The sequence below is a fragment of the Erinaceus europaeus genome, chromosome 23 (assembly GCF_950295315.1).
Source record: "Erinaceus europaeus chromosome 23, mEriEur2.1, whole genome shotgun sequence".
Taxonomy (NCBI): domain Eukaryota; kingdom Metazoa; phylum Chordata; class Mammalia; order Eulipotyphla; family Erinaceidae; genus Erinaceus; species Erinaceus europaeus.
In genome coordinates this window covers 14995454-15007115 of record NC_080184.1, presented here as the reverse complement: position 1 = coordinate 15007115, position 11662 = coordinate 14995454, and the positions used below count along the sequence as shown (strand labels likewise).

General features: G+C 68.2%; 1 protein-coding gene across 2 annotated transcripts; it reads right to left on the bottom strand.

Annotated features, from left to right (window-relative positions):
- Positions 1-1983: 1983 nt before the first annotated feature.
- On the bottom strand, positions 1984-11549 carry PIK3R2 (phosphoinositide-3-kinase regulatory subunit 2). 2 transcript variants are annotated; one of them, XM_060182313.1, is made up of 17 exons: positions 11412-11549; positions 9795-10433; positions 8121-8213; positions 7866-7916; positions 7661-7792; positions 7384-7585; positions 6510-6595; positions 6328-6436; positions 6163-6261; positions 5904-6084; positions 4946-5071; positions 4704-4846; positions 4176-4352; positions 3864-3935; positions 3616-3786; positions 2253-2462; positions 1984-2040 (listed from the first exon to the last, which is right to left on the bottom strand). In XM_060182313.1, exons 2-16 carry the CDS (start codon positions 10114-10116, stop codon positions 2258-2260), a joined length of 2169 nt encoding a protein of 722 aa, XP_060038296.1. In that variant the 5' UTR covers positions 10117-10433; positions 11412-11549; the 3' UTR covers positions 1984-2040; positions 2253-2257. The 2 variants fall into 2 exon arrangements, with proteins under 2 accessions (XP_060038296.1, XP_060038295.1); XM_060182312.1 differs by lacking the exon at positions 1984-2040 and having other exon boundaries at positions 2246-2462; positions 11412-11548.
- Positions 11550-11662: the final 113 nt, after the last annotated feature.

Genomic DNA, 11662 nt, shown 5'->3' with positions numbered 1-11662 from the left:
GGCGGGAGTCGGAGGAGCTGTGCGCGGACCCTGGACCGACAGGCTTTCACCCTGCGGCCGCCCCGCCCCGCGCCCCGCCCGCCGCCGCCCCGCCGCCCTTGGCGGGGGCAAACCTGGGACCCGCCCAGCCCCCCGGCCGGCCCGCCCCCTCCCGCCCCTGGGTGCCGGGGTCCCCAAGTCCCGAGGAGCTGACTCAGGCCCGTCTGCAGAAAGCAGAAGCCGTCTGGGGCGGCTCCTGTCTCGCCCCAATTCCACCATCCCGGGGCGGGGGTCTCGGTTCCCTCTGGAGCACATGCAGCCCGGACATGGGGGCTCCCCTGAGCTGGCGGGCGGGCGGAGGGGCTTGGCTTCTGGGGCGCCCACGGGACACTCAGGAGACCCAGCCACCCCCCCAGCCCAGTCGGAGCCCCACTCCGAACCTTGGCCACCATGGGCTGCGTGTGGACAGACCGGGTGACAGCAACTGGGGGGTCTGGCAGGGAGCACCCCACTTGGTGGAGGCAGGTCTGAGCACACCCACGGGGAGACGGTGACCAGAGCCAGAGTTGAGGAGGGGGTTCCTGGGGTCCAACCAGTCACACCACTGCCTGGACAGCCAGGGGGCTCCAGCGGGGTCCCCAGTGGGCGGAGGCTGAGTCCTCGCCCCCCCCCCCCCAGGCTCCAGGAGGCAGCAGGCCTCACCCCCAGTGGGTGGGGAGTTGAGCCCCCAGCCTGGCTCTGGGACCCCAGGAAGCGGCGTGCAGACAGCACACAGCACACAAGTTGGATGTTTATATTTGAATCAGGTACCATAAAAAATGCCCCAAAGGGCAGGTGGGCCCCGGGGGGGCGTACAAAATCGGGGATCCCCCACCAGGCAGAGCTTGGGGGCTTTGTAGAAAGGTGGACCCCCAGGCCGGGCAGGGTCGAGTGCCCCACCCCCTTCATTTATGGGGGCTCTGAGCAGCTGACTCCATGCCCCCCAACCACAGCTGGTTTCACTTCAGGGTTTGCAGGGGAAGTGGGGTCTGCGGGCGGGTCCCGCCCGGCCCGACCATCACCCCAGGTTCCTGGAAGCCACCCCTCGTGGCTATGGCTTCGGAGTGGGAGTGGGGGGGCCTGGCTGGAGGGCTCTGTAAACATGGTGGGACAGCCAGGGAGGCCTGGGGGGCCTGGGGTGGGGGGCAGCACATGGGGTCCACGGGCTCAGAGCCCAGCACAGACACAGAGGGATGGAGACGAAGAGAAAAGAAGGAAGGGGGGGGGAGATCATAAAGTTTCTGCAAACAGACCCTCCTGCTTGAGGCTCTGAGGTCCTAGGTTCAATCCCTCGCACCACCAGAGCTGAACAGTGCTCTGGTTAAAAAAGAAAAGAAAAGAAAGAAACAAAATGGAAAGGAGGCAGAGACAGAGATCCAGAGACTATTACAGAGAAAAAAAAGTTTTGGGGGGAGTGCACTGGGCAACCCCTGGTACCACATGGGAGGAGCCACAGCACTGGGGGAAACTCTGGTGCCGTGAGCTCCGTGTCTCTCTCTCTCTCTCTCAATGAAAAAGCATTCTGGGTGGGGGGCAGATAGCATAATGGTTAAGCAAAGTGACTCTCATGCCTGAGGCTCCAAAATCCCAGGTTCAATACCCCGCACCACCACAAATCAGAGCTGAGCAGTGCTCTGGTACTAGAAAAAGCGTTCCAGAGTTTAGGCCTGGACTCCAGAGAAAAGGCAGAGAGAGGCGGGAGGGGAGGGAATGAGAGGCACAGAGCCGGAGAGGCTGAGAGACAGCGACAGCAGGGGAGACACGGAGACAGAGACAGCGGGCTGAGAGACACAGCTGGAGAGGCTGAGGCAGAGACAGAGAGACAGAAATGCAGATGGAGACACTGAGGCCATGAGAGGCTCGGACTGGGAGAAGGGGCCAGGGCCTGGAGTCCCCGGCGGGGGTGGTCAGGGGGCGGGGCCAGCGCGTGGGAGGGCGGGGTCAAAGCGGGGCGGAGTCAACACACGGGGCGGGGCCAAAGCGGGGTGGAGACAACACACGGAGGGCGGGGCCAGCGCGGGGGCGGGGCCAGAGTCAGCGGTGGGGGGCGGGGACACGGCTCAGCGCGCGCGGGGGGGGGGGGGGGGGGGGGGGGGGGGGGGGGGGGGGTCAGAGTCAGGGGGGGCACGGCTCAGCGCGCGGGGGGCGGGGTCAGAGACAGCGCGCGGGGCGGGGCCAGAGTCAGAGGGGGGCGGGGTCAGAGCGCGGGGGCGGGGTCAGAGCCAGCGCGGGGGCGGGGTCAGCGCGCGGGGGGCGGGCCGGGCCCGGGCGCGCGCACGGGGTGCGCGAGCGTGACGTTGAGCGCGTCGTTGTGCTGCAGCAGGGAGGCGTGGCGGTAGTGCAGCACCAGGTCGCGCAGCGAGCCGTACAGGTTGTAGGGCTCCGCGAAGCCGAAGCCGCTGGCCGTGCGGTAGATGACGCAGTGCTTCGTGTCGCCGTCCACGCTGCGGGGCGTCGGGGGTCAGGGGGCCGCGGCCAGAACCGCCCCGCGCAGGGAGCCGGGTGGGGCCGGGGCTCTCCAGGCCGCCGCCACCACCACGCCGCCCTCCGCCGGGACGCCCCCCACCCCCGCGGGGTCCCCTCCGCCGCCCCAACCCTCCTGTCCCCCGGGAGCGGAGCGCGTCCAGGGCCCCCAGCCCCTCCAAGTCTGCTTGCCGTGCGCGCCCCCCGCCCAGCCCAGCACCCCGACCTGGGCACAGCCGGTACCCTGCGACTCCTCCGGGGCCCCGGACCCTCCCTCCGCCCAGGGGTGCTCCCCACCGTCCCCACCGTCCCCACCGTCCCCCACGGCTCCCCCGGCTTGGGTGGCCGAGCGCAGGCTTGAGGCTCGCCAGGTCCCGGTCCCGGCCCCCATCCCTTGGTCCTTGGGCCCCATCACCGGTCCCCGTCCCGGGTCCTGTCCCTGGCTCTGTCTCCCTGTCCTCAGTCCCTGCCTTTATGCCCCATCTCTGTCCCCATGCCGCGCTCCCTGTCTCTGGGTCCCTGCCCGCGTCCCTCTCTCCCTCTGTCCCTGCTCCCATCCTGGCCCCTGCCCCTCTGCCTCCTGTCCCTCTGTCTGTCCCTCTCCTTTCCCTCTGTCCCTGTCTCTGTCCCCGTCCCTCTCTCCCTGAATTCTTCCCTCTGTCCCTGTCTCTCTCTTCGTCTCTGTCCCTCTCTCCCTTTCTTTGTCTCCTGTTCCTCTGTCCTGTCTCTGTCCCTCTCTCCTTTTCTCTGTCCCTCTGTCCCTGTCTCTGTCCCTCTGTCCTTGTACCCGTCTCTGTCCCTCTCTCCTTTTCTCTGTCCCTGTCTCTCCCTGTTTCTGTCCCTCTGTCCCAGTCTCCCTGTCTCTGTCCCTCTCCCTGTCTCTCTCCCTGTCTCTGTCCCTCTCTCCCTTTGTCTCCTGTCCCTCTGTCCCTCTCTCCCTGTCTCTCTGTCCCTCTCTCCCTTTCTTTGTCTCCTGTCCCTCTGTCCCTGTCTCTGTCCCTGTCTCTGTCCCTCTCTCCCTGTCTCTGTCCCTCTCTCCCTTTCTTTGTCTCCTGTCCTTCTGTCCCTGTCTCCTGCACCTCTGTCCCTGTCTCTGTCCTTGTCCCCCTGTCCCTGTCCCCAGCCCCCACTCACACGACGGAGCAGGCGTAGCAGCCGCGCTGGCTGCTCTCGCGGATGAGGAAGGTGCCATCACAGCGCCCGCTCAGCATGCCCTCGGCCTGGCTGCGGTTGATCTTGCCCACGTACCACGTGCGCTCCTCGTGGTGCGGGAGGTCCTCGTCCTCGTCCGTCAGCGCGTACTGGCTGCGGGGACAGAGGTCAGCGCCCGCCCGGCTGCCTGCCCTCGCTCCCCCACGCGCGGCCGCCGCCCCAGGACTCACTCCTCCGTGTCGTTCTTGATGCCCAGCCACTCATTGATCTTCTTCTGCCGGGCACCTTTCTGGGTCAGCCAGCTGCGGGGAGCCACACTGAGTCTGGGGGCCAGGGCAGGCTGGGCCCCATGGTGCAATGCTGCCAGCGGCCACGGGGGGCAGCCCGACCCACTGCCCTCCCAGGGCAGACCAGCTGGGCCTGGGTGCAGTTCCCCCTGCGCCCTCTGGGGGCAGACAGGCTGGGTGCAGTCCCCCCGGCGGCCTCTGGGGGCAGACAGGCTGGGTGCAGTCCCCCCGGCGGCCTCTGGGGGCAGTGCTCACACAAGGTACTGGTCGCGGATCTTGCGCAGCTGCATGAGGTCGGGTTTCAGGCTGTTCATGCGCTTGTCGATCTCGCGGTTGTCGCAGGCCTGGGCGCGCAGCTCCTGCTCCAGCTTAGTGCGGCTCTCGTGGATCTCCGCGATGCGGGACTTGAGGCGCTCCGAGTTCAGCAGGATCCTGGGGATGCAAGGCCCGCTTCAACCCAAACCCTCTCTCCCTTCCTTCCTCCTGTCTCTCTCCTTTCTTCTCTCTCTCTCTCTTTTATTCATTTAAGTTTGTCTCCAGGGTTGCTGCTGGGGCTTGGTGCTGGCACTACAGGTCCTAGGACCCACTGCTCCTGTGGCCATTTTTACATTTTACTGGCTGGGCCAGAGAAACTGAGAGAGTGAGAGAGACACGAGACCCTGCGGCCCTGCTTCACCACTCGGGAAGCCTCCCCCGCAGGTGGGGGTGGGTGTTCCCAGGTCGTCGCACAGGGTGAAGTGCAGACCCAACAGGGCGCACCCTCAGAGCCCACTCAGCCCCCACCTCTGCATCTCCTTCTCGTTGCCTTCCTGCCGGAAGCGCTCCAGATACTCCTTGCTGCACTTCTCCTGCGTCTGGCCCTGCTCCTCGAAGATCTTGATGGTCTCGTTGAAGGCCTCGATGGCGGTGCGCTTCATCTGCAGCTCCTGGGGGCAGGGAGGCTGACTGGTCGGGCCGTCTGCCCTCGCCGCGGGAGTGGAGGACGGGGGACCCTGCGCCCTCCCCGCCTGGCCTGGCGCACCCACCTGGGAGGTACGTGTGTATTCCTCGTACAGCTGGTCGTACTCGCGACTCTTTTCCTGGTACTGCTGGTGATAGACTTTCAGCTGGGCGCCCACCGCCTCCACGCTGTCCTCCTTGACTATCTGGTCCTGTGGGGGGATGGGTGGGGGTGGTCAGGGCACATGAACTACAACTCCCCGAGACTTAGGGGCCCCTACCTTCTCCCTGAGAACTTGTCATTCTGTGAAGCCCACTCCTGTGAAAGAACCCTCCCCGTGAACTTCACATCCTTTAAGACCCACTACTCAGTCCCTCTCTAGAACCCCCAGAATCCTGCCTGCCCAGGCCCCCCCACTCCTTACTCCTCTGTGCCTGGCAACCCCCACCTTCTCCTTGTCCCACACTCAACCCAAATCCCTAGCTCTCAGACCCCCCCAGCCACCCCCAAGTCCCTGGGGGTCTTGCCTTCAGCAACCCTCCCTGGGGTTCTCAGACCCCAGCCACCAGCCCCAAGGCCCGCCCCACCCCAGACTATACCTTTCAATCAGAGCTGGACATGGCCACGCCCCCAGCAACAGGCCACGCCCTCCAGGTCCTGGCCCCAACCACAGACCAGGCCCTTTGGTCACAGCTGTGCTGACCACGCCCACAGCCCCCACCTCCAAAAGGACACTCAGTCACACCCCCAGCATAGCTCCCACTCACCAGTGCCAGCCCCTCCCTTAGCCCAGGCCCCATCTTAGCAGGGCGTTGCCCACCAGCCCAGGCCCGCCCACCAAGGCCTCTCCCAGCCCCGCCCACCGGCCCAGGCCCGCCCACCAAGGCCTCTCCCAGTCCCGCCCACTGACCCAGTCCCGCCCACCGGCCCAGGCCCCGCCCACCGAGGCCTCTCCCAGCCCCGCCCACCGGCCGAGGCCAGCCCACCAAGGCCTCTCCCAGCCCCGCCCACCAGCCCAGGCCCCGCCCCGAGACCCCACCCACCTGCTGGAACTTGGACACGGGGTAGAGCAGCCGCGTGTCCAGCTTGGCGTTGTACTGGGCCAGCGACTCGTGGCGGTAGTGTGTGATGAGGTCCACCACAGAGCAGAAGGTCAGTGGCTCCGAGAAGCCGTAGTGGCCGTCACGGTGGAAGACCTTGATCAGCTTGTTGTTGCCGCCCTTCCTGGGGGCGAGAGGGTTGAGCCGGTCCACCGTGGCCCCCACACCCCTCCCCTCCCTCGGCCCCCATGGTGGCACCCACCTGAGGGTCAGTGTGTACTCGCCCTGGATCTTGCTGGATGCATCGCGGACCAGGAAGGTGCCGTCCGGGGTGTCTCGCAGCTTCTCGTTCACCTCCTCCCTGCGGGGATGCGAGTTGGGGGTGCCTGCCTGCAGCCCCCGCCCCCCGTGCCCAGCACTCGCCTACCTGGAGATGTCCCCCCAGTACCACTCGGCGTCCTGCAGAGAGGCTGGGCTGCCCCCGTTGGGCAGGGCAGCAGAGGCCGGCTTGGCCTTGGAGGGCTTGGGTGGCAGAGCTGGGGAGACAGGGGCATGGAGTGGGTGCCCGACCCTCCAGAGCCAGGGCGGGGAGGGCAGAGAGAGACTCACCTGGGGGGGGCACCTCTTGCTCCGCCAGGTGCTCCTGTAGAAGCTTCTCCAAAAGCAGAGCCGGGAAGTCAGGGGTGGGCTCTGGCCTGGGGGTGGGGGGCTGGGGTCAGCGGCTGGGGGGTGCCCCCTGGTTGGGCGGAAAGGGCTACAAGCAGGGAGCCACTCTGGAGGGAAGGGTCATGGAGGGAAGGGTCACAGCGTCTCCTCGCACCCCCACCCCAATGCCAGATCAAAGGTCCGCTTCCAGGCTCAGCCTGGCCTCTCAGGACACGTCCCTTCTTTTTTCTTTTAATCTTTATTGGATAGAGCCAGCCAGATATCAAAATGGAAGAGACAGAGAGAAAGAGAGACAGAGAGATACCTGCAGCCCTGCTTCTCCACCTGTGGAAAGCTTCCCTCTGCAGGTGGGAAGCAGGGGCTCGAACCCGTGCCCTTGAGCACTGTAACATGTGTGCTCTCTGTAACAGGTGCGCCACCTCCAGGTGGGATCTGCCCCACTTTCCCCCCAAAGCCCCAAACTCTCGACAAGCCCCGCCCATATAAATCAAGGCATGCCCACTGGAAACCCTGCCCATCAGACTGAAGCCCCGCCCCTGAAGAGCCCCACAGCAAATAGTAAAGTCCACAGCCTGAGGCCCCGCCCCCAGTCTGCTAAGTCTCCACCCCCTTACCCGTCCTGCGTCCTCATTGGACATTCTTATTCATAGAGGCTCCGCCCCCCTGTAAAGACCCTGCCCCAGAAGACAGAGGCTCCCCTCAGAGGCCACACCCCCAGCCGCCTCTCCTCATAGGTTTCTGGTTGGGCAAAGCCCCGCCCCCAGACCGAGACCCGCCCGTGATTGGCTCTGTGAAGCCCCGCCCATCCCGTGCTCACCCCTCAGGCGCGCCCCCTAGCGGTGGGCCGGCACGCAGCAGTAGGGGCCCCAAGGCGGCCCCAAGGGCATGGATGGCGGGCCCGGGGGCAGGTGCTCTGCGGGCCAGGCGGCCCAGGTGCTGCAGCAGGAAGCGAAGCGTGAGCGCCCGGTGCAGCGGCAGCGTCGGCGGCTCCAGTGCGGGCCCCACGGGCCCCGCGGCCTCTGCGGACACAACCAGGCGGGTGAGCGGGGACCCAGCCTCCCCACCCCGGGGTGCCCACCGGCCCGTGGGCTCACCGCGCAGGGCTCGGAGGGCCTCGGCCACCGCCTCCGGGGTCAGCAGCGGCACGGGCAGCGCCAGGAGGAAGGCCTTGATGCCGTCGGCCAGCGCGGCCGGCTGCCACTGCTCCAGGTCCCCCAGCGTCCAGTCTGCGGGAGGGGGGCGTGTGGGCGGGGGTCCCCCCAGCCCCAGGCCGAGCCCCCACCTGCCCGGCGGGCTCACCTGTGCGCGGGGCGGGCAGCTCCGGCCTGTACACCGACTCGCCGTCCAGCCCTGCGGGCAGGGGGGGGCCAGGCTGTCAGCTGCACCCCCCCAGGTCCCAGGGGCCCCTCCTCCTGCCCTCAAGTCCAGATGCCAGGGCCGCACAGCACTGCGGTGCTGGCCGCAGGGCGGGTCCCCGGAGCCCCACACCCGGAGCAGCAGGGCGGCCCCTCGCCCGCCCGCCCACCCCCAGAGGCCGTAGCTGTGGGGGCGCACCTGTGTGCTCCAGGGCTTCCGTCAGCTTCACCAGGATCGGGGGTGCCAGGTCGGGTGGGGAGAACTGCTCCGGCAGGTCGGGCAGCGCCAGGCCTGGCGGGAGGGGTGATCGGGGTGACCCTGCCAGGGGCCCGCCCGCACTCCCCGCTGCACCCCCAGGGGAGGCCACAACAGGGGAGGCATTTTTGGGGTTCTATACTGGTTCCCACAAGGGGACGGGGCGGGGTGCTGAGCACACCCCCCACCCACCAGGGCACATCTTCTGCCTGCAGCCTGGTCTTTGCGGAACCTTCCCCGGAAGCAAGGGCGAGGGCTGGGGAGGGAGGCCCGGCTTGGGCCCCAGGCCCTGGGGCCTGTTGTCACCCCCCAAAGAGGGGTTGTGGCCCTCGAGGCAGGCCACCCACTGGGGTCCAGGCGGGGCCCTGGGGGCAGAGCCTGAGGGAGGAACAGAGCGAGACCCCAGGGTCCCAGGACCCCGAAGCCAACAGCAGAGGGGTGCTCTGCTGTGGGGCGAATGCCCCCAAGTTGCCCAAGCAGCGCCGGGGGCTCAGCAAGCCCCCCCCGTCACCCCCACACCACTCCATAGAGTGAAGCGGTGCTCTGATCGCCTGTAAAATCTAGCGTGGGGTGGGGGGTAGTGACACAGCGGCTCAAGCACTGGGCTCTCAGGCATGAGGTCTTGGGTTTGATCCCAGGCATCACTGTGCCAGAGGGAGGATCGCTCTCTCTCTCTCTCTCTCTCTCTCTCTCTCTCTCGCTCGTAAAAATCAGTCAGTTGATCGATACACCAAATTAGGCCCAGGTCACGTTAGACTCTCAGCGCACCAACTGCAGGCCTGAGGCCTCCCCAAAGGCCCTGGGTTCGAGCCCCAGCATTGCCTCATGCTGAGCTCAGCAGGGCTCTACTCTCTCTCTCTCTTTCTTGTTAACAAAGAAATAAAGTCGCAGAAGTGACTGGGTCCCTTCTCCCAATGTGGGTGGCTTCCCGCCCAGCCCAGGGTCCCTGCACCCCAGTTTCTGGCCACCTGCCGCCCCCTCCGTCAGTCCCCTCAGCCTGGGCTCCCTGCTCCCAACCTTTGAGTCCCTGAGCCCTGCCCCACGTCGCACGCACTTGGGAGCAGACACGGAGCCCTCGCCAATGCACAGACCCCAGACTCCGGTTCAGAGAGGGGGTGACGCCTCCCAGGGGTGCACAGTCCCTCCCTGGGGTCTCCATGAGACCCATTCCCCCCCCCTCCCTGCCCTAATTTGGACGGGAAACTGAGGCAGGAGGTGGTGACGCCAGAGGCGAGGGTGGAGGTGTTGGCCCTGGGAAGTGGCAGGTGCTGGCGGGGAGCCCGGGCTCGGGTGCTGCCAGGCCTCCAGGCTTTGCCCCCACACCCCTGCCCGCTGCCTCAGAGCCGATTTCCTTGGGACCCAACTTGGGGGTTCCTGTGACTTCATTCTGCACAGCTGGGGTTTTGCTTCTCCCCGTGGACTTGTATTCACTAGGGCAGGGCCAACAAAGCCTGGAGCTTCCTCTGGTGCCAAGGGACCTGCCAGATGGTGCCAGGGGGCCTCCTGCCCTTCAGGCATGTGCTCCCCCCCCCCACAGCCCCTGGTCCCTTTCTTTGGCAAGTCAGTGGCCCCAGGCCTCCTCAGAGAAGGAGGACACCAAGGGTCTGGCCTGCTCACCTGGCTCGGGGGGCCCCTCGTGGGGCCTGGCAGGCAGCGGCCGAGGTCCTCGGAGTCTGGGGCCGGGCCGGGCCAGGGCGACCGGCCCCAGGAACTCCACGTAGGTGCCGGGGAAGTCCCCGCGCTGGTGAGTGCGCTCGTTGAAGCCCGGCATCCAGCCCACGGCGTGGGGGCAGCGCTCCCCGCCCTCGGGGACCCCCAGCGCCTGCAGGGCCGCGCGGCTGACCACCAGCCGGTCCCCGGGCAGCAGCTCCAGGTCCTCCGGCCGCTCCCGGCAGAAGGGGTAGAGTGCCCGGTACTGGAAGCCGTCGGCGCTGGCCATGGCCGGGCGGCGGGGGGCTCTCGGTGTGGGGGGGGGGCGCTCAGGGCCCCGGGGGCCCCATGGGGGCAGGGGGCTCAGGCCTCTGGGTCCAGCAGGGGGTCACAGCTCAGGGGGCAACGGCTGCTCCCCTCCGCCCAGGCGGGGCCCCCGGGGGCCGCGGCCACCATCCGTGGCTGGCTGGGAGGCCGGACTGGTCCCCCCCAGTCCCGGGGCCCCTCACCCCCTCACCTGGGGGGCCGAGAGGGGCGGCTGGCACTTTTGGCTGCGCCAGACCCGGCAGCCAGCTGTCACCATCTCCTGCGGACGGGCACCTGCACCTGCGGGGAGGGGCAGGGGGCTCAGTCCGAGGGAACCGCCCGCCTCAGTTTCCCTGGCTGTAAAAAACCCCGCTTCATGGAGAGCTGGGGTGCTACGGGGGGCAGGCAGGGAGGACTCCCATACCAAGCTGAGCACAAGGGGGGGCCTCAGGGAGCCTGGCTGGGGGTAGGCAGCACCCGGGAGCAGGGCTGCAATGGCCTGGGGGGCAGAGGCAAGGCGGTGTGACGGCCGGCCGAGGGGGGACCTGGCGGTGCAGGGGCCCCAGGTGCGGAGCGCGGGGGCGGGGCCTGGCGGAGGGAGGAGGGACGCGGCGGGGAGAGTGTGCGTGTCCGGGCCTGGCGGCGGGGCTGCGGGCCAGCTGGGGCGCCTGCAGGGGCCCCGAGCCCCCCACCCCACGGCCCCCGTGCACGCAGTCAGGGCCCTGCCGACGGGGTCTCCGGGTGGGGAAACTGAGGCCCAAGGGAGGGGACGTGCAGGATGTCCCGGGGTCCCCGAGGTGGGGTGCCTGTGGGGTGCAAGTGGGGTGCACGGTCCAGCCGGGAACCGGAAGTGTGGGCGCCCCCAGACCCAGCTGCACCCCCGCTACGGCCCACACAATGCCCGCGCGCCCCTCGTTCGTGCTCGACGCCCCGATTCCGGGGAGGGTTCCCCCCAGAGCTCCGGGCCCTCCGCCCTGCCCCGGGGGATCCAGGTCGGGGCCCCGCACCCCTGATTCCTGGGGTGCGGGGGCTCCCCACTGCAGCCCGATTCCCCAGGGGCCGGGGTTCGCGCCCGATCGGCGCAGCATGAAAGGAGGCAACCCCCGAGCCCCGTTCGTGCGTGTGAGGGCTCCCAGGTCCGGGGCCTCCGCACCCCAATACCTGGGGGGCTCCCCTTGCCCCCCCCCCCGATTCTCCCATGCCCGGGTTTCGCCACCAGCGAGTCCCCATCCCGGAGTCCCGCCAAGAAAGGGGCTCCCCCTTGTCCCCCGGCCGCACCTGGCCGCGGACGCCGCCGCCCACGCCGTGTCTCCCCTTCTCAGTCGCGGCGATCGTGGGGTCCCCGCCTCCGCGGCCGCCGCTCCGAAGGCCCCGGCCCGCCCCCGACGGAAAGAGCCGAGCGCGCTCGGGCCGAGCAGGGGCCTCGGAGCCAAGCTGCGCCCGAGTGTTTCCGACAAGAGCCGAGCGAACTCCCGCGGGAATGGGTCCCCGAGAGCGCCGAGCGCGTCCGGAAAGGTCCGAGCGCCATC